The following is a 22,711-nucleotide window of genomic DNA, read 5'->3' as shown; positions in this document are numbered from 1 at the left end:
TTAAATTAAGGCTTTTACTGTGTATGGAAAGTGTCACCCGATGCCATCCTTATAATGAAACTGGATACTGTTGTTGAGAAATATTAAGAACTTCACTGCAGACAGGAAAATTTAATTTTATGACAAACTTTGCATCAATAAATAAAAGTAGCATTTAAAAATGTCACAACAATAATGATGCTAACATTTCCTTTTCAATGAGTCATATCTTGGAATTGGCCTTGCAGATGAATCACTTGGGACCTGGCATATTCATGGTATACAGCCAGAAACTTTGAAGCTAACTAAGCCTCATGTTAATCACTAAGACGGATGAAAAGCTTTCCCAGGCTTGGTGCATATACATTAGTTTTCAGAACTAAGAACAGAAGATGAGAATATTACTTACTTGTCATACTTGTCCATGGCACAAACCCACTTACACATACCCTCAGCTGCAGTGGATGCAGTTCTAATCTTTTCTGGCACAAAGTCTGGGTTGGTAATGTACTTGGTGCGGATGATGGCCATAAGATTTGGAGGAATGTTATCTTTGTCATACTCATGGAGGCTCTGGAGAAACCTTAGGTCTCCCAGAAGCTTTTTGGCTGGGCCCCAAAAGTCTTCCACTTTTTTACCAGAGCCTGAGGGGTCCGGCACACGATCTGGTTTGATGCCTTTAAGAATGCAAATTGCCTCCATAACCAGCTTGACTGCTGTGGGTGGGCTTTTCATGGACTTCACCACTGTGATATCCTGTTGCCAGAATCATTAATCACTATTTGCTGTACACTACATTTAGCCTTTGAACCATATTAAAATATTCAGCTTTTACCTGAGGGGTCAGAGTATTCAACGCAGCCAGGGCCGACTCCAGGATGGGCATAGCTTCAGCCAGGTCAGCATCACATTCATCCTTGATAGCTTTGGCAGCCATGGCTTGTTCGTTGGCCACTGCTTCATCTATTTTCACCACCTTCTCTGTCTCAGCCACCTCCACAGATTCATGTTCAATCACCACCATCATCTCATCAACCTCTTTGCTAGCTACAAGCAGCTGTGGCTGTAGAGCCTCTAGCTCAACTTGCATGGTAGCCACTTGTTCTGCAGCTGATTCCAGCTTTTCCAGACCGACCTCATAGCGACTTTTCATCTTCATCACCTCACTGAGCAAAGGACAGAGGGATTAAAGGGAAACGCTTACACCTGCAAACTAGATTTTTGTGCCGCTTGATTCACATCAACTGATGAAGTCAATTTAAACTAAAACCTAAAAGCAGCACTTGAATGAAAAACGTTACAAAGGAATAGAGATACATAAAATATATCTTGATCTTACGCTCTTCTTGTCTTCAGCAAAGCTTTGAAGGTGGAAATGAGCTCCAGATATGAGGTTGGAGTGACATAATTGTGACGCTGCAACTCAGTCAAAAAGCGGTGAGACAAATTAACGGTTGAGGTGTGGAAGCTCTTGCACATAGTGATGCAGCCTTCTCGGGCCTCTTCCGTCATCTCAACATCCTCCAGGAAGCGGCAGGCCACTGCCTGCAGGGCATCTTCAGGCCAAGTCTAACAAGGAAGGAAATAGGTTGTTTTCCTGTTTTTAACAGGTGTGCTTCCAGACATTTCTATTTACCCTCTGCTATGTGGTACTGGTAATGTTATCAGTTACTAATGAAGCATGGAGCATGAAATACACTACATGCTCTGTGTTTACTGGTCAACTATTAGTGCAAACCTCTGATGGGACAAAAAGCACAGCAAAACATGTATGTAACATACATACACTCACCTGAAACCAGTCAATAGTACAGCAGTTAATGAGTGCGGGGAAACGTCTCAAACGGTCCCTGAAAGCATCTCCAATGGGACTCATGGCCAGCACCACATGCAGCTGTGTGCGACAGCGCTCTAAGAACATGTTGAAAAGCGACAAGGGGCTGCCATCTGTTTGTTTTTCTCTATCACGCTGCCTGTCCAGCACACGCATTCGCTCACAAATTTCCTGCTTCTCATCCACCGCAAACAGGTTAGGCACCTGGAAATAAGAAAATATTTACAATTTCGCACCTTTTCTCCATGTGTTACCATCTGTTCACCTGAATGAAGTAGTCAGTCTCTCTCTTCCATCCACTTTACCTCACCAGTGTTGAGCAAGTTGCCAATGTCCTCCAAGAATGACTCCATTTTGATCTGAGCGTCTGTAAACAGGAAAACTCCATGAGCCTCTCCTTCCGTAGCCTTCCTCAGGATTTGTTTCAGGTCATCGTGCCATTCAGTGGTTCCATAGGTCTTGGATATTTCCACCTGGAAAAGCTCTGCCTCTGCCATGTAGGCAGCCAGACGGGTGAGAGACTGACGCCCACTCCCACCAACCCCTACCAGCAGGGCATGGCCACTGGGTTGCTTGAGGATGCGGGAAATCCGGCACACATGCTCGATGGCAAAACGGAAGAGCACCAGATTCATTGGTGCTTTGCTGGTGTTGTTGAACTCCTCCAAGTGTGATTCCACAACCTGTCGTAGCCGATCTAAGTCATGAACTTCGCGGTAGCTGCGGTCCTCACCTTTGGGGTCATGGAAGTCACAAAACATGAGGCTGCGCAGGTCATCTTCAGTCACCTTTCCATCTTGGTCCTGGTCCAGATGCTGGAAAAGCTGATGGAAGTTCTCCTTCATGTGAGTCTGACACACAACCTGTAGATGACTTACAAGCCAGGATCGATCGGTGTCGTGGACCAGTCGATCGTAGTACACCCTCAGGACCTGTGGATTAACAAGAAAAGGAAAGAAACAGACATGTGCAGAGACAGATATGGACAGATCTCAACACCAAATCTTGTTGGCTTGACTGAAGCTATTATATAATGGATTTCCACTTTCCACAGCAATACGTTAGGTTACTTTAGTAATGCTGCTTTCATGTACCTCATACTGTTTGTAATGTACGATATTACCTCATGGACCCAGAGCCGTTTGATGACAGACTGTTCCTCTGCAGTCTCTGGCCGTGACAGGCAGATGCCCTGGATAACCCGGGAGACATCACGTAAATTGAACAAGTAATGGGACTTTGTGGGGGTTGGTAGCAGGTTCTTGGTGGCCTCTTGGTAAACTGACAAAGTGCTATGGACGATCTGAGAGGTCAGAGTAGCAAATGCCTTGGGGAATAAAAAGCTGCAAATCAAATGAATTCATTGGTGAGATCCTGTTCCTGGAGTTTAGTCAGAAAAATTAATCTGTAATTGTTGTTTTAACTAAACACTGAACTCATAAATATATGGTATTATCAAGAATCTATCTTCAAACAAATATAACTGTTTTCAAAATGCAAAAACATCTTTAAAACATATATATTTTTAAAATGCAGCTGCCATATGTGCCTGGATGAGTGCTAGTGGAGATCTGAAATCTGTCCAAAAGATCTGATTGCTTTTGGTCTTATAGTCTCTGAAGTAAACAATGTGGCAGAGCAAAAAGGGGGGAGCAAAAGTACCACCTTTAATCCTCAAATGACTGACACAGACACTGATGTACAGAATAATTGGATCCTAGCTGGTATTTACTATATTTTGCTCAAAAAGATCTTCTGCAGTATTGAGTAACTGATTATCCTGTATATGCAAGGCATGGTTATTTACACAGGTACATTTGGTAAATTTGAATAAAATTACTGTCTCAACATCCTAATTGTTAGTGTTACCATATGGTAAAATGCCAATTTGTGATCCTGGAGAAGATTGTATACATGGTCTTCTCATCAAAGTCATTAATGGTGATCATGTTGAAGTGACGCAGGAACCGAGGAGTGACAGGGTTACGCCCCCCACCTAAAAAAAAGCAGACAACAAAATACAAACTGGAATTACTAACTCACAGTTTGAAGCCTGATAAAGCAAGTATTTTACATCCTTGTCTGTAAAATACTTACACAGTATAGTATATGTAGTAAAAATTTAAGGAATTTGTTCAAAGGTTTTGAGCGCATTTTGTTGCAAAATGCAAGTTATTAATATATTGACATTTTATCAATATAATGAAGGGCATGATTCCAGTGAGAAACATACTGGCTTCCCTTTGAGACAGTTTTTACGGTTGAGTACAGAAGATCAATAGAAGCCACGATCACATGGTGTTACTGCGATCACCTGAAGCTCAGCAAAACCAGTGTGGTTTTGGCAGACTACCAAGCAGCTTCCAGAGGAACAAGAGGCCTGCTGTCATAGTTTAATGCAGGGAAACAAAGTGTAGAAGGTGGGCACCTAGCAGTCAAATCAATGAAAAACTCAACTGAGGCCACAGTACCTCTCCTCTCTCCTTTACCTGAGATTGACAATCCCTCCAACCTTCTTCGATTGGGACAAACAATGGCAAGAAAAAATCTAAACTTAACATAAAAATTATACATTAATAAAATCTATTGGTTTAATTAAACATGTGAAATTTTTTTTTTTTTTATTTGAATTCTTGAGATGAGTCATCTTGACCAGCTATCACCGTGGCAGCTGGTAAACACTTGGGACAGCATTTAGTTTCTGTGGCTGCCAGATACGCAGACCTCAGAAAAACTAAAAAACTGTCAGCTCACGCATCACCAAAACTGTGGCCACCTGAGAGTGGCTCCCATCCCCTTCCTTTTGCAGCTGTCACTGCCAGCTGCTTCAGTGGAGGAGGCTGCCTTCATGTTTACACTGGTTGTTGTATTGGAGACAGATGTGGTAAGCATTTTTTCCATTTGTAAAAACCTTAAGGCAATGAGAAGCTCACAAAACGGCAGGAAATGGTTTGTGACACTGACTCAACAGTCGCTCGAGCAACAGAAAAACAAGAATACTCACTCTACAAACATTTTAATCAAGCACTGACATTTCTGTCATTGGCTGACGGCATTTCTAATTAACCTTTAAGTATCAGTGCGGCTACTTACCAGGTGGTCCCATCGCACATATGATCAGGATATCCGTCAGATTAATCATGGCGCAGTCCTTCAAGTCATACCAGTTCCAGTGATCAAGCCACTGGCGAAGCAGCTCCACAGGAGGTTGTGCACCATAAACCTCTCTCGCTGGCATGTTTACATCATCCACAAATACCACCTAATAGAATGTAACATTAGTATTCTTAAACTTAAACTGCATATACTAGAGAAAAACAAATTATCTGGTGTATTTAAAACTGTACGCTGCCACACTGTTTAATGCTCAATCGATCGAGTGCACACCAGCAAAGAAACAAGATGTTCAAAAATAATAAAATGTAGGTGATAAAGAGGCGCTACCATTTTTTTCCCCACTGGAGGGCCAAACACTCCTTTGCGCCGCTTATCTAGCTTGGAAATAATAATGTTTTGTGTCTGGGCAGCTGTAGTCTGGGCTGAGAAGTTGATAAACAATGGGGTGTACACATCCTTCTGTATCTTATTCAACAGGAAGTCCTAGGCAAGAGATTTGAAATATGAACACAAGTTATCATCAGATCTCAAGGTATGGGAGCATACGGTAAACAGTATATTACATTTCTTTCTTTGTTCATTATTTATTATTTGTTTATTTACCAGGAGTAATGCATCTTAATGGACATCAGTGTATCAAAAATATAAACTGTAAACATGGCAGATTACAGCAAACCTGCTAGTTTACATCTGTAGTTTCAGGGCAGGTCACATAATACTTTGTAATAAAAAAGATACACAGATATAAAGCAAGAACAAACACTAATAACACATCACACAGAAATGTGTTACTGATCAGAGATCTGGTGTTCCGTTAGTAGAAAGGGTGATGGTCACACCAACGTATTCCAGCTATTCAGTTTATTTACTTCACCTTCCTCTCCTTTCCTGCTGATCTTCTCTATGTTATAACCAGGTATATATCACAGCCTTAACTGAAACCTTCTGTTAACCTAAAAAGTCGATATCAGAGGCACTAAGTAAAAGTTCCTCTGGATATTTACATCAAATTGGCTTAATATTTTTGACCTCGACAACAAGGTATCACACTCCAAGACATGAGACAAACAGAAATCTTGCTCTTGCACTCAGTGGAGGGTTTATACTCATAAAGGCTTTCTTTCTGGTTTATTCAAATCCTACAAGTGATTTATAAAGAACTAGGTATGTCAGTAGTAGTAATACTTCTAGAAAATTAATAACCTTGTTGATTGCCGCACACAGAAAAAACAAACAAACAAACAAACAAAAAACACTGTGCTCATTTTCACCCCATTTTAAATTAACACACCAAAAGTACCTGTTACAAATACACCTTAAAAGGATCATTTTCAATTTTATCTGGACAAATGATTATGATAAGCTTTTTAATCTAATTAAAATTAAAAGTGGCTGTCAGTATGTATTTCATTAGAAAAAATTCTCAGTTAATCCCTGAAAATGACTCCAAAATAAATTGTGAAAAGAGGTGTCTCCCTGAGGAGAAGCTCTAAAGTAATGGTGCACAGGCTAAAACGGTAAAATCAGTGACTTTTTCAAACTGCATGAGTTTACAGAAAGGACATTTTACTAAAAGCTCAAAATAACGGGCACCCCCTGAACAAATCTCCTTCTGTGTTTATATGAACAGGGAACATAGCATACATAGAGAGCTGATGCATTTTATTAGGATTTTATCTTTAGGTTCAGAGCACATCCTTAGCTTGCTTTCTGCATAAGCATATATTAAGCGGTCATATGGAGGTTGTCAAACTATTTGAATAATGAGCTGCTTAATCAAAGGGAGCATGTGATGTGAATGATCACAAGATGCAGACAAAGTGCATCACCCTCTTCCCTAAATTATAAACCAGCAGCACCACTCGTCTGAGTCTCACCCCAGATTAGTGTGGTGCAGGTGAATTTGCTTTAAGTAGTCGGTCGAGGATACAAGTGCGGGCACGGTGCCATACATATTCACATAGTCTGAGCGTTTATCACTTGTGCCAGATTTGGGATTCTGCCACGGTCTGCTGGTTATGACATGGGACAGAGCCACTTCAGCAGGCAGGCAGACAGACAGACAGTGGAGTACAAGGCAGACTCCCCAGTGAGATGATCTCCACTCACCCCAGAGTCTGAAGTTTGAACTTGCTAATGGATGAACTAATGAAGCAAAGGAACGGAGGACGGATTAGTCCTTGATATAAATAGTCAAAGCACTGCTGAGAGATACTCTGTATTCTTCCAAGGTGGTCATTTCACACCTGGCTTCTGTAGCTGCCTCCAAATGATTGGTGTGCTCGCAGCACTTACTCTAGCCTGGGACTGCAAGTCCTACACATAAGTTTAATCATCTGAGTCAGTGATGCTATCAGTGGCACAGGCAATGTTTGTCTGTATCTGATAACAATTTATGTAAATAAAAAACAGCTTTAAAGTGGACAAGATAATAATAGCAGAACAGGGCAATGTCCCAGTTTTGTCTCAAAGTGAAAAATGTCCTAACAGACCACATCAGAGTGAGCTGATTTTCAGTGAATTTAATCAAAATTTGAATAATCTTTACCTTTTTACAATGCAATTTTTAAAAGTTACAGGCCATCAAAATACATACATATTGCCATTTTGCCAAAGCAATATGTATTACTCGTAGATGACTTATTTAACTGTTTGTACTATGTAAGATGTGGTTCTGACTGGATATTATCATCATTGTTTGTGGACATGTGACCTACTGCATCACTAAGTTAATGTCTTCTGAGCATTCATAGCTTCTTAAGTACAGGAAATAGAAAAATGCAACATTAGAGTTCTGAAAGAAATATTTAAGCTATGTAAAAAAATGCAACCAAATTAATTTTATGTACACTCCAAATGTCACAACTAACCACCTTCAATTGCAAATTAAATAGCTTTTCACAGAACTGTAGTAAAGTAGGAAACACTATTATTGCAATCCTGGATCTTTGATTGGTTTTCTGATCATTCACAAAAGAAAACTAGACAATTTTAAATCAGCTGCCCTAAAGTATATCAGGAAAGACTACTGGACCATCAGGTTGCCAGCTGTCTGTATCAGTGTTTGCAATAAAGTATAATCAAGGCATTCATTTTAAAAATTAGAGTTCAGGATGACATGTAAGAGCAAGGACATGTATGTATTTGCAGGTGAGGAGAAGAACTTGAACAGAGCCAGGTCTTAGTGTGGGTAAGAGACTGGCAGCTACAGTAAGTTCTGAATATACTGTCCAAGGGCTTTGTTAGGCAAACAGTACACTGTTGCAGTAGTCTAGGAGGGAGGTGATGAAGATATGAGTGTGGGTTTCAGTCTGAGAATGAAGGCCATTGTCTGGAGAAGTTCTTTGGGTGGTAAAGGGCAGATTTAAAGATGGATTTGACATGTGATGGAAACAAGAGAGCAGAGTCCAGGTTGACACCCAGTTCGCAGACTTCTAGAAATGTGTGTGAAATGGAACATCCACCCACATTAAGATGAAGATGAGCCACTTTTGCGGGCAAAGTTTTGAAAGCCACAACCAATAGTTCATTTTTATTGTACTTTATTTTGAAAAAGCTGGTTGAAATTCTGATGTCATTCAACCAACCGACAAAACCAGAGGAGGGAGCTAATTGGACAACTTGTAGTTGAGATACAATAGAGCATCAGTGGAAGGTCGCCATATGGTGACACAGTTGTTTTTGTTGTTGTTTGTTTTTTAGAGAAAGAGGCAAAAAGCAGCTGTTACCATATGAGTTCTACAGAGTTGCTGATCACGTCAACCATGATGGGAGACAGGGTAGGTAGGCACGACTTAACAAAGGTTGTATTAAATGACAGCTATTATAATAATGTGGACTATTAACATCTTAGATCAATTTCACATTCAAAAGTGGTTTTATTCTAAATGTAACTACAAATTAGGCACTAAGTAATGATTACATCCTTCTATTGCAGCAATGTAAAAAGACTGTTCTTGTCTGACATCATTTGAACTAACAGCTTTGAGCTTCATAGAGTTTGCTATACTGTGTATATTACCTCAAATCAGTTTGCGTTAACACAAAATACTGTAGTGCTTTCGAAAGGTTCGATCTGTAAAGTAGATTTATTGCATGACTCACTGTAATGTAGACACTCTTGCCAGTGCCAGTGGGACCGATGAAAATAGTGGGTTTCTGGTGAGTGACGAGTAGCTCCATCAGTGCCATGTAGCGTACTGTGTTCTCAGTGGGAACAATGATCTCATTGAACTGCATGTCTTTGCCTATGGGGGGAGCAGCCTTTAACTTATCTGTCCAAAGCTCCCACCTGCCCGGGCCCTGACATGGAAATAATGAAAAGACGAAACTTTCATTTACGATATAAAGCTCAGTGAGTGCTGGACACATACAGTACCAGACTACTAATCACAGATAATACTATTTGATGAAATGGCCACCGGGCTTGTCAACAGTTAAACTGCTGCTTAAAGCAGGAAGGAATTGCTCTCCTCAGATCACAAGCACGAGGAATAAGAGGGTACAAGGATCACAACCTGTGTGTGTGTGTGTGTGTGTGTGTGTGTGTGTGTGTGTGTGTGTGTGTGTGTGTGTGTGTGTGTGTGTGTGTGTGTGTGTGTGTGTGTGTGTCATCATCTGGTATGTTATCTCTCATGTACATATGTCCTTTTCAAAGCAGATATTAAGAATATCTCAAATGTCCGTGTTGAAAAGGGAACTAACCTTTTTCTAAGAAAACAATCCTTGAATGAAAAATAAAAAATTACTAAAATTTACAGCACATTAAAGCCAGATGGCGGGATGTGAAAGAGACTGCAGTATGCAACCATAAAGGTCACAGACAGACAATAAATTACTGTCCCTTTTCCCCAGGGGAGGAAAGATTTATTGGTATGTCACTCCATCTAGATAACAAAACTCAGAGTTAAGTTCTTTTTTGTACATATTGTGATTATGGCAAAAACAAAACCACTGCTATCTTCAGTTTTCTTGTTTTTATTCTATTTTATTCAGGGTTAGGATTTATTCTAATCCTAAAACACTTGAAATTTATATACCAGCATCTTATAAATATCATGCACAAAAGTATCTTACCTTTTGCACTCTTACCTCTTTAACGAAGCAGTACTCGTAGAGGGTTCCCTTAGTGGGTAAGGGGAGTGTCAGCTGATTCGGTGGAGCCTCCACAGTGACCAGAATGCCATGGCGGGCTGCTGTCTCCTTACTTAAGGGGCCATTCATCACCTCTCTTACCAGAGCATCAAACTTTACTCGGCCCAAATCGTCACAGCTAGCACCCACTGACCAGATCAGGCAGAACGTAAACATGCCCTTTGTAAAAGAAAAGGAACATCATTACTGGTTTTGACTGCTCAAGCATATCAGTATGTGTAGGGTAATTGCCAATAAACCAAGTCCTGGTTTCCAAAAGAAATGCTTCCAGTTGCATTATCATTTGAAGACTGTTTATTTATCACAAACTGAAGATGTAACAATGAACTCCTTCCTAAATAAGCATGAAAGTTTAAAAAAAAAAAAAAGGTTATCCAGAACTACCTGTGCACACGGTCAGAAAACCGTGAGACTCCTAACCGCTCTGTCCATGCTCCTCCCCTTCCCCCTCACACAGGGTTTCATGCTACTATTGCACTTACATACTTAAAGTAAGAGGTACCCCCTTTTAGATTCCAATCCCAAACATTACTTTATGTAAACACAACATATATTTTCATATTTATTAATCCTGAAAAGATGACTTATGTAATGAATCTATGAATTATAAAACAAATACGAACTCAAATGTAAATAAAATTCTAAAGCAGACATCTGGCGCCTACAGTATGGATATATGTTGTGGATATGATTGATGAAATCAATGGCGAAAGCTCAAAGTTAAAAAAATAATAATTACTCCTCTACTCAGGAAACTGGGGTTGTTTATGAGCTAATCACATCCCACTCACCACAAACAACATTAAAATACATTGAAAAGACAACTTTCCAAGACATTTAAAAATGTCTGATGAGAAAAACTGTGCGGAGCCACTGAGTAGTATTAATTCCTTAATCCTCGAGGAATCATCTCACTACCTGAGGCCAGGAGAAGCCCAGGACCCCTCTGCAACAGCATCTGACGATGGGTCCAAGGATTTCATTCAAATACCATGGATATGCCTCCGCAGACTGTCACTGACCCACTACCAAACTGGTCAAACTGAACATGCCTTCTCCAGATCCTGCCTGTCACATGTGCTCATGATGAATCTGCTCTAATCTGTGAAAAGCACAGGATTCCAGTGGTGGACCTGCCACTTCTATGGCAAATGCCAATTGAGCTCCATGCAGTGAGCACAGGGCCCACTAGAGGATGTCAGGCTCTGAGGCCACCTTCATGAAGTATGTTTTTGATGGTTGGTTAGGTGAAATTCACACCAATCGCCTGCTGGAGGACATGTTTTAGGGCCCGCCTGTCTCCTGGAATGTCCTGGTGAAAGACTTCTACACCGTAGTATATTTACCCAATGAGCAGTCTTAGACGACTAAATAGACTACATATTCTGGTGGGCGTGAGAAGGTAAACTGATACCACCAGTCTAGCATAAAAATAAAAATCCCATGGACATATAGGATCTGTTCTAAAACATTTTACTAAAGAGTCATAGGTTGTGTTTATTATACTAATTTAAAGCATTCAGGCACACCAGCCCAGCTCCAAGTACTGTCCAGGTTATTAAATGAGACAAAAAACAAAATCCAAAAAGAGAGGACCTTTGTTAGAACAAAAACCCAGCAGGGGATACTGTAGGAATTGGAAATGAAGCTTAGCAGCCTCATGATAGCTCCTGCTGTTAAAAAGCTGATTAATTCAACACTTTGATAATGACTAGCTGAGAAACATAGGAGCGAGGGTTGAAAGGCATTCATCAGTGCAGTATGCCACAGGGGGATAATAGCAGTGCTTTCAAAAGACATGATTCAGAGGCAAAAAATCAATTGGAACGGGGGGGGGGATGAAAGGGCTCATCTGCTAAAATTTTTCCGTTTTTTGTCAGGGCAGACCCTATTAATGCAGTAAATTTAGAAAGACAAAAGGAATATTTTCTTTTCTGTGTTATATCTGTATTGTTAACACTGAGCTACAGATTACAGAAAATAAATGCTTCCACACTTTAATACTTTAAACTACAGTATTAATTTGTATTACTCAAGTATGATTTTAGAAACAAACTGGGGGTTTTTTGTATCAAAGTAACAGCAGTATTTTTTTTCTCATTTACGTTCATGTAAGCATTTCCTTACACTTCCAAGAGCAACATCCCAAAAAAAAAAAAAAAAAAAAAAAAGAGCAACATCCCAGACTTACAGCGTCAACACAAAACAGAACCTGACAGTGCCAATTTTTTATGAGACATATTCTCAATTTGTATTCTGTGCATATAACAGGACTCAGATTTGCAGTACACCGCATATTTTTTAATGTGATCAAATGAGAACGGACACAATGGGGAGTCTTGGATGTTGGTTCAGTAATTCTAAGCTCTTGCGAGTTTGACTTTTTCTGTTTGTACTGTGTCATATCAACTAATTAGCCAAAATGCTGTATGCCGAATTATGCATATCAAAGAGGTACAGAGCTGCAATGACTGTAGGAAGTGAAAACTGTATATTGTGGACTGCTCTGTAAAGCCATCTTTTAGGGTTGGGCTAAAATGCTAAAAAGGTATAAAGACCTTTACTTATTTCATATGTTACTATGTTTTATATTACTTCAATAGAAAGTAGCAGCATTAGCAGCAGTAGTGTGGAAACAAACCTCCAGCCAGGAGCAAATATTTTTTTCATCCACATTCTTAATCTTTGCTTCATCCTGAAATTCATCCATCATACAGTCCATCAGATTCATGAGGGACTTCACTAGGTTGGTGTCAGACGTTGAAGACAGCTCCTAAAATCAAATTTGGAATAAGAATGATGTTTAAAAAAAAGTCAACCAGCCTCAGAAAAAATTAATTTGTTAGTATAGAAGGCAACTATAAACATCTGAAAGTAACAGAAGCATAAAACTAAAATTACACAAAATTCATTTGCAAAAGAAATCATGCAAATGCCCCAGGCAGTTTCTGTTCAATTCCTGGCTGACTGGACCACTTGCTGCTCTAAAATCGAAGTACTGGCAACTTGAAAGTGTTTTAAAAAAAGTTTCTAAGCACCTTGGTGGCCTTTCGAATGAGCTGTAGGCAGGCTGGCAGTAGGCGGTCAAAGAGGGCAGTGATGAGGTCTTTGTGCGTAGCACTGACTGTAGGAGGCAGGGTACTGAGCCAGGACAGCATGAGAGGCCGCCAGCCAAGCATATGTGGCTCCATGTAGATCATACCACAGCGAGACACCTGCCACAATCATTTATATCACATTAGAAAATAAACATGTAAACAGTTATCCTTCATCACTCACAAGAATATTGTTCGTAAATAACATTAACTATAAACCGTCAGGCAGAATTATGATAGACTCCTTATCAGAAGACAAAGCTATACAATGCTGAAAGTAGATGTGATATAAAAATGGCAGTGGAGCAAAAAACATATACTGATAGTGCAAATTAATGCACAGTGCATTCATCACATCATTTGTAATTATTATCTAATGAAAGAGTTGCTGCCTTAAGACAGAAGTTCTCTGTAACATCCCATTAATAGCTTGGCAAAGAAGTACTAATAAAGCTAGAAGATATTATCAAAAACAGTAAATAAGTTAAGGTTTTAATAAACATACTCTTAAACAGAGAAATAAAAACTGAGGGATCAATAGTGCACAAAAGTGTTGGAAATGCACAAATTGGGAAGAGTTCACTGTGATCACAAAATGTTTGATGCCTCTTCATTCAGCGTAATGAAAGGAACAGATGCCAGGCTACAGAGAATCAAAAATAGAAGTCTGTTTAATAAAAAAAGCAGAGGCAGAAGCTATTCTCTCAAGACATCTATGCATTTGAAGCACATCCTTTGTTTATGCCTCACAACAAATAACCAAAGAATATATACTGCAAGAAAACTACAGGTACACAAGGACTGCAGGTTATTTCAAATGGAAGAGAGAGGTGTGTCACCCCTGTGATCTCTTGTTTTGACGATTGACAGATTACGCACCCTATAGCACACATTTCCTTTAGCACCTTTGAAATTACACAGTGGAGGGTGGAAACGGTGAGGAGGAGGTTGGGGAGGATGCTATCTCAAGTGTTATGCCCTCCTGATAAATGTCACTGTGGCTTCGTAAAGAAATGTGGCTTATGTTAGCGCATGGCTGTCTAGAGTCTCCCAAAGCCAATAGCAGAGGTGGCCGTATAAATAACAACAGTGCAAACAGAAAAGTAGCATTCGAAGACTGAATACCTCTGCAAAGGCTCAAAATACCACAGCATGCATGAACCGAGAGCCTGAACCTCGTTTAGAGTGTGTTTGTCTATCTTGAAAATTACGTCTGAGAACCATTTTTATTTGTATAAATGTATTCACCAGGACATGGAATGGGTGAATACATATATCTGTTCAGATTTTCAGTAATTCTGCAAACAGAGAAGATCAACCAGTCAAATAACCCCCACTGATGTTGTTAATATGACATTTCAAAATGGCAGAAAAAGGCAGAAAAGGGGGCTGAATTCCCAAGAATAAAATTCTTCACAGTCCCACAACAAAACAGAAACATCTGTCATTCTAATTATTGAAACATTAAAAAAAAGAGAATTTCAATAGAACAAAAAAAAAAATTCCCAATAAACAAACCCAGAGACCGCAGAGGTCGAGTCCTCTAAAACAGGCTTTTGACCAGAGTATTCATGAATGACTGAACTTCAAGGTGGCCTCACTATTTATAGTTCTGTCGTTATTTATCTTGTGCTTGGCTTTGGTTCAGGACCTCGGTTCATCTTCTGCCTGAAATAAGCTGTTTTAGCTTAAGACCACCTTACCGTCAAGGCTTTCTTCAGATTGAAGGCACAGCTGTGTGCCATGATAGAGGTATCTGCACTCATTGACATCATACAGAGCCACAAGTAGAACCTGCCTGATAGCCAGATTAAATTAAAGGAATCTCTCACCGTGGCTGGAGATGCCACCTCCAGGTCCATGGGTTCAAAGATGAGGCTCATTTGTGGTGACATTTGAATGATCTCACCGCTCATCAGACACAACTTCTTGTTGTCATCAAGTACTGTGTTCATGTTCTCGATCCACACAGCATCCACTGGACCATCAAAGATGAGCCATTTTCTGTCAGGGCTCTGAGACACACAAGGAATATGAAATTCATACCATAAGAAATCATTTCAACACAACTGAAGCTAAATTGTTAAGCTGTGAGGTCAAAACATAAAGTAAGGTTACGATTATTAACCACAATCATGAGCTGCTTGCTTGCCAGCAGTATGTTGATATATTCATCAGAAGACCATTTATGAGTGCAGTGACTCTGTATAACACTGAAGTTATGCAGTGTTGTACAGTGAAATATAAAGCCTTTAAAAATGACTGTTTAGTACAACCAACAGAAGTTTAGTGATGTGTAAAATCATTCTGGTGACTCTGTAAGTTTTATATTTTTGTAGTATCTTCATTTTTGCAGTTTATAGATGATCCCTGCACACTCATCTCACAGCCAGCTACAGTCAGAGATCAGTATGAAATGTCCAGCTCATTTTGAAAGTAGCTGTTACTCACTCTGTTGCTGGAAAAAAAAAGTCAACAGCTCTCAGCATCCAAAGAGTGGCAGATGTACTCAACCTGCAGTTATTTATTTTAGTCTGTGAGAAGAGTTGAAGTATCAAAATAACAGCTAAGATAGCAAGGTAATTCGGTCTGTCCTGCCTGTGCACAGATTAGCAAGCACATATACACCTTCAGTCCGAATGCATGTTGCCCAGTTGCACCAACAGGTTGTGTGGGCTTTACCTGTATGTCGTGTATGCCGTGCATGAAGCATGGCGATCTGGAAACTTTGGTAATCAACAAATTTAACAACAAAACAAATATTCAAAATAAAGTTTGAGGATCATGCACATTAAGGAATTTTCCCAGAAGAAAATGCAAAGAAGGTGGGCGTGGTCTGAAAATATCAGAGAAACCAGGAAAAACACGAGTGTTGATAATTATGATGTTCAGGGTTAGAAAAAATGTGTTTAAAGGTTTGTGAAAAGAGTGCATGTCTTACAACTTTATGTGCCAGTATTGCCCACATACTGCACACTGAAATCATTGTGCATACGTCCAAGGTCACAACTGAACTCCTGTGAATTACAATGTAAGTGAAGAATGTCTGCTAAATAAATGAAATTAACACCCACATTGTCATAATGGGGGCTGACAACAAGTGTCAATTCTCCAGTTAAATGGGCTGGCAAGAGCTGTACTTTAAATTGATTTGTTATAATATAAACAAATGGAGATGCCTGGGCCTGGGCCATCTGGTGCTTGTGAGGGAAGTGAACATGCAGTAATTTAATGATCTGGGGGGAAAAAAAAAAAAAAAAAGCATTTTGTATGCAGAAATTTAATACACTACAACGCAGTTTACTCCAGATTAGTGCACATGAAATGAGTTTAGTAAAATGTGTTGCAGGAAAAGAGAGCAAAAACAACGGAAGACCACTGTCTGCAGAAGAAAATGACTTTAAAAAAGCTAGATTTGTTTTCTGTTTTGTTTGCATCAGTATATAATGTTACTCCTTACAATTTGTAATATGACAGCTTTATATACTAACACTTTTTTTAAATGACAACTTAATTTGGAAACACTGAGAATAAAGGGAAGAAATGATTTTCCATTAGGACATGCCTCTAGTGCAGCCTGTAAATTGTCTGCCTGTGTGTGTCTAGTGTGTGTGTGTGTGTGTGTGTGTGTCACAATGAAAGAGAGTTATTAAAGACCTAATTTTAACAAGACAGCCGAATGTTTCTCTTGTTTACCTGCCACTGAAGCCTTTCTTTCTACTAGCTTGCAATTAATTGGAATGTCATGCCTATTGTATAAAGATCCGTCAAAACTCATTAACTGAGGGTGAGCAGACAATAATGTATCTCGATCTCATCTTATTCCTGCACAGCTACCAACAGTAGGTGGATGCACATAGGACATTTGGTCCAACTGTACCATAATTACCATGTGCTTTAAAGTTTTACCTTGCAGGGGGAGTGCAACAGCAGTTTCCTGCTTTCCTGATTCAGTTCTGAATTACTCATTACGAACAAAGCATATGCTGTATTGCCGCCTGCCTCGCAATAAAGTCAGAATAATCTACACTGGCAAACATTCCCATTCAAAATTTTTATTTATCTGCACGAAGACAAACAAATAATAAATAATTTTTTTATTTTTTTTTTTACTTTTAACTGATACAAAGTTGTTCCAAAAACATTTTTATGAGCTGACAGATAAGTGCAATAATGTTACAGAAATGCTAAAATTATGCGGCAATAAAGTATAGTCAATTTCTACTCCACAAAGAAAACATCCTTGCAGGATGATGTTGCTTGGATCCAGGGACGAGAAAGAGACAGCTAGTCCAGTAGTTCATGAATTTCAAAAAGCTTACTCGACCTTTAACAGTTTAATCACAGTTCTGCACTATCTGCCGAATATATTTAAACTGCAAGCACTAAAATCACATGCATAAAACTGCTAATTATATTCTCAACAGAAAAGCATTTTGTCCAAAAAGAAAAGCAACAGAAAAAAAGGATTTAGTGTACACTTGTTCTGCCCAGTTCCATTTTCATACTTTTATAGTTGGACCCTGATATAATAGCTGTGCATGACTAACTGTTAAAAATAATTCTTATTTATCTCATATCTGAAACAAGCATCCACCACTGGGAGAGGAAAAATATGATGCAAAATAGAAAAAAGGATTCACTATAACCCTGTTTAGAGCACAGTTAGCATAGCAAACGGTCAGCTGATTTTGATGTTTTGGTGCTCAGATACCTGTAGTAATAGCAGTAGTAGTAAGTACTAGTAGAGTTGCTTTAACTTTTTGACTCATTGACTGTTTCTGACCTGAAATTTCTGATGATCTCCTGCTAGTACTCTGCAGGCTTTTGCAAATCATTCATAGGCAGCAGTCTTACCTGGGAGGCAGCGAAGGATCTGTAGCTGACAGCAAGGATGCCATCAGACCACTCGTGAGAGACAGGGTCAAACTGGCCGTACAGCTGGCCCATGGTAATGGATTTGGGATTGATTACTGTGATCTGTACCTGGTTCTCATCCATCAGACCCTGATATAACAACACAAAAAAGCCATGTGTGCAAAGAGATATTCTTACTGGGAAAAACAAAAGGTGTCCAGACAAATACAAATCAGACAAACGTGAGCCACATGATTATACATAAGATGACTGCACTCCGTAGTTGAGGCAAAAACAGACTAAATGTGTTTCTATGACACTCATTTGACCAACCTGTCTTTGCCTTGACACATAAATTGCTTACAAAATTACTGCCAGTATGACAGGATTCGTGCTAACTGAAGAAGAGAAGCAAAACCTGCTTCAAATGGCACTTCAGATAGGATGTCAGTTTGAGTTAAAAACTGCTGGAGGAAAAAAACAAAAAACAAAAATGGAGCGTGAGGGGAGGGAGGCTCGACATGATCAGTGGATGTGCAGCGACAAGGATGACGATGATAAATGTGGCATTCCCAGGCGCTCCATCAGCAGGCCTTCATCTGTCTCCTTGGTGGGATGCCTCTCAGCCCTCTCAGCCATGTAAATACAACAAGCCAGTTCTGGTCCTTTCTGGGAGATCGATAACTACTAAACAAAGACTACAGCTCTGAAAAAGTGGATGGATGTGTTTACTTGGGACAATCATGTAGCTCAGATAAGCCTTGAATATTGCATGTAAGACATATTTTTACTTGACACAAAGGGCTAGGTTTTGTTTTTTTCTTTCACAGATTAAATTTATGTATTAAGGACTCAGGTAGCACTATTAAAAACTACTAACTCTGCTTTGTCAGCCACTTAAAAATAAGCTTTGTTTTCCGTTTCTTTCAGAACATGATATGTGAACATATTAAATGCCATTCAACCTAAGGCCAAGTGCCACTTTTAACCACTTATGCTGTTGTTGCCATTATCATGACTCTTATTCAACCACTCAAACCACCCCGTTAAGTCCAAGTGTCAATAGAGTGCAAATAGAGCTGGGACTTTCTATTTTACAATCCACTGGTTAGATTTTTAGATTTAAAACAACATCTCACCTTCTTAAAAACGTCATGAAGGGCAGCTGCCAGCACACGGTAAGCACTGGTCTTTCCACCAAACGGTTCACCCACTAACATGAAGCCATGTCTCACTATCATCATCTCAAAGATTTGCAGGATTTTCTCAGCAAAGAATTCTGTGACTTGAAGGTTCATTTGCCGGCAGTTATCCTCAATGGCCTCCAGTAGAACATTGTAGTCACGTTTTGGGAGTTTGACTCCCGGAAAGAGGTCAGAGGTGATACCCTGATATGAAAAATGAGAATTGGTAGAGAATACTGGAGTGGAATGATGGAACACACTGTATATACAGGGAGTGCAGAATTATTAGGCAAATGAGTATTTTGTCCACATCATCCTCTTCATGCATGTTGTCTTACTCCAAGCTGTATAGGCTCGAAAGCCTACTACCAATTAAGCATATTAGGTGATGTGCATCTCTGTAATGAGAAGGGGTGTGGTCTAATGACATCAACACCCTATAGCAGGTGTGCATAATTATTAGGCAACTTCCTTTCCTTTGGCAAAATGGGTCAAAAGAAGGACTTGACAGGCTCAGAAAAGTCAAAAATAGTGAGATATCTTGCAGAGGGATGCAGCAGTCTCAAAATTGCAAAGCTTCTGAAGCGTGATCATCGACCAATCAAGCGTTTCATTCAAAATAGTCAACAGGGTCGCAAGAAGCGTGTGGAAAAACCAAGGCGCAAAATAACTGCCCATGAACTGAGAAAAGTCAAGCGTGCAGCTGCCAAGATGCCACTTGCCACCAGTTTGGCCATATTTCAGAGCTGCAACATCACTGGAGTGCCCAAAAGCACAAGGTGTGCAATACTCAGAGACATGGCCAAGGTAAGAAAGGCTGAAAGACGACCACCACTGAACAAGACACACAAGCTGAAACGTCAAGACTGGGCCAAGAAATATCTCAAGACTGGTTTTTCTAAGGTTTTATGGACTGATGAAATGAGAGTGAGTCTTGATGGGCCAGATGGATGGGCCCGTGGCTGGATTGGTAAAGGGCAGAGAGCTCCAGTCCGACTCAGACGCCAGCAAGGTGGAGGTGGAGTACTGGTTTGGGCTGGTATCATCAAAGATGAGCTTGTGGGGCCTTTTCGGGTTGAGGATGGAGTCAAGCTCAACTCCCAGTCCTACTGCCAGTTTCTGGAAGACACCTTCTTCAAGCAGTGGTACAGGAAGAAGTCTGCATCCTTCAAGAAAAACATGATTTTCATGCAGGACAATGCTCCATCACACGCGTCCAAGTACTCCACAGCGTGGCTGGCAAGAAAGGGTATAAAAGAAGAAAAACTAATGACATGGCCTCCTTGTTCACCTGATCTGAACCCCATTGAGAACCTCTGGTCCATCATCAAATGTGAGATTTATAAGGAGGGAAAACAGTACAACTCTCTGAACAGTGTCTGGGAGGCTGTGGTTGCTGCTGCACGCAATGTTGATGGTGAACAGATCAAAACACGGACAGAATCCATGGATGGCAGGCTTTTGAGTGTCCTTGCAAAGAAAGGTGGCTATATTGGTCGCTGATTTGTTTTTGTTTTGTTTTTGAATGTCAGAAATGTATATTTGTGAATGTGGAGATGTTACTGGTAAAAATAAATAATTGAAATGGGTATATATTTGTTTTTTGTTAAGTTGCCTAATAATTATGCACAGTAATAGTCAGCTGCACACACAGATATCCCCCTAAAATAGCTAAAACTAAAAACAAACTAAAAACTACTTCCAAAAACATTCAGCTTTGATATTAATGAGTTTTTGGGTTCATTGAGAACATGGTTGTTGTTCAATAATAAAATTATTCCTCAAAAATACAATTTGCCTAATAATTCTGCACTCCCTGTACAGATCCTTACATACTAACCACAACATACAACGGCAACACACATTGACTTTGATGTTTGGACTGAGGACAAATGATAGACACATAAATATTCGTTCACTCATGCAAACACACGTATAACCCAGTCAGATGTTCTGACTGGTGCTTAAATTGTCCTTGTGCATCATGGGTTCAAATGAACTGACTGGAATTAACTTGAGCTGACATCAGTTGATGTGAACGACTCCATTTATCAAGTCGAGCAGAGCTCCACACACCTCAAATAGCTGCAGATCGTGGTCCAGGAATTTGGGCAGATTGACATCAATAATGGATCTCAGCAACAGGGTGTCTTCATTCTCCTCTGGAAAGGTGAGCTGTGGTAAAACAAACAACTCTGAGGTGAAGAGAAGAGAATCAGACAAGGCACCATTCTGAGCATAAATGTAAAGAGCTAAACACCACAACAGTGGAAAAGGATGAAGATATGTAATGCATAGAAAAACAATATTTGCCATATTTGCCAAAAATAGAAATCAGCAGCTGTTGCTAGGGAACTCACAAAACACATTTCCATATGAAAAAACAAAACAAAAAAACCTAAATTTTAAAAGACAGGCTTAATTTTTCTGCTATGCTTGTACAGAACCCGATGATAAAATTCTCAGTATGCATAAGGTCACTATGACTCACATCCTTCTCTTTCACAAATTACAGTACTCTGCAAAACAGTTTGTCATGTTGTTTTTCTGAAATGCACCGATATGAGCCAGTCCTCAGACTCTTGTGTTTAAAAGATTGCTCCTGGGGAAAAATAGATTAAAAAATAATACCCCAGAAACACCAACTTATAACCCAACCTGACTTAAAACTTACTTCTGGTGCATTAAAAATGTAAGTAAATCTCTTTTAGGGTGAAGCAATTCCTTACACTCAGCTATGTGAGTGGTTGCCTTTTAAGTTGCTCAGCACCACTTTTATCAGGAAAGACTGAGCAAGAGCTGAGAAATGTTGCACACCCCAATTATGCTTTCCTTACTTTTGGGTCCTTTAGTTCAACCACTGCAGTCTAGCAGTTTAACAGCTGACAGTGAAATCTGGTTATTTTTTGGAGCTCAATTAACAGATTTCCCCTAAACACTGTTGCCTTGAGAATAGGGCAGTTTTGAGGATACACACACTGAACATGTGTGCTGCTCCTAATAAAAAGCACACAGAAGTGAGCTTGAGGAACAGAGCTAACGTTGCCTGCTTACATTCAAACCATTTTGCTCTCTGCTGCTCGAAGCTCGTCCCGGATCGGTGATCCCTCCCCTGCCCCTCTAATTAAGAACACAGTCTCCCTTCATATGAGCGTGAATCTGTTTTCACGTACCTTAAGGTTTCCAGCAGCAGTTAGCACAGACTTGACAGCTCTCATACCATAGTCATAGTGGTGCTGTGAGGAGAGCTGCTCAGAGCAGAGTCGATAAGTAGCCACTATTTTCACTGACAAGGGTCGCGCACTAACAAAACCACATGAGTAGAGGACAATCTCTGCAATCATTGCGTAGTCTGGTACCATCATGGCGACAGTCCTGAACAGAGCCTGGTATGAAACCAAAAAAATTAGTTAAAGATGTACTAAATGAAAACATGATTTAAGGCTCAAAAGATTCTGAGCTGAAGTAGTAGAAGAGAGAAACATAAAACA

At 39.9% G+C, this 22,711-nt stretch overlaps 1 protein-coding gene across 1 annotated transcript in view; it reads right to left on the bottom strand.

Annotated features, from left to right (window-relative positions):
- The window catches only part of dnah7 (dynein, axonemal, heavy chain 7), an 86,084-nt gene that overhangs the window by 38,889 nt on the left and 24,484 nt on the right, over positions 1-22,711 (bottom strand). The window contains exons 28-45 of the mRNA XM_080901961.1: positions 22,394-22,606; positions 21,297-21,395; positions 19,176-19,424; positions 18,037-18,186; positions 15,012-15,194; positions 13,123-13,299; positions 12,726-12,857; positions 10,022-10,243; positions 9,035-9,232; positions 5,258-5,413; positions 4,907-5,075; positions 3,683-3,809; positions 2,937-3,156; positions 2,119-2,745; positions 1,772-2,017; positions 1,319-1,548; positions 815-1,145; positions 389-735 (exon numbers count right to left, since the gene is read on the bottom strand). Coding sequence (XP_080758087.1) covers positions 389-735; positions 815-1,145; positions 1,319-1,548; positions 1,772-2,017; positions 2,119-2,745; positions 2,937-3,156; positions 3,683-3,809; positions 4,907-5,075; positions 5,258-5,413; positions 9,035-9,232; positions 10,022-10,243; positions 12,726-12,857; positions 13,123-13,299; positions 15,012-15,194; positions 18,037-18,186; positions 19,176-19,424; positions 21,297-21,395; positions 22,394-22,606 — 4,076 coding nt within the window. The remainder of the gene's footprint in view (positions 1-388; positions 736-814; positions 1,146-1,318; positions 1,549-1,771; positions 2,018-2,118; positions 2,746-2,936; positions 3,157-3,682; positions 3,810-4,906; positions 5,076-5,257; positions 5,414-9,034; positions 9,233-10,021; positions 10,244-12,725; positions 12,858-13,122; positions 13,300-15,011; positions 15,195-18,036; positions 18,187-19,175; positions 19,425-21,296; positions 21,396-22,393; positions 22,607-22,711) is intronic.

The sequence above is a fragment of the Rhamphochromis sp. 'chilingali' genome, assembly GCF_963969265.1.
Source record: "Rhamphochromis sp. 'chilingali' genome assembly, chromosome: 14".
In the NCBI taxonomy this organism is placed as follows: Eukaryota; Metazoa; Chordata; class Actinopteri; order Cichliformes; family Cichlidae; genus Rhamphochromis; species Rhamphochromis sp. 'chilingali'.
Note: the sequence above shows the minus strand (reverse complement) of the source record. Positions and strands in the feature narration are given on the sequence as shown.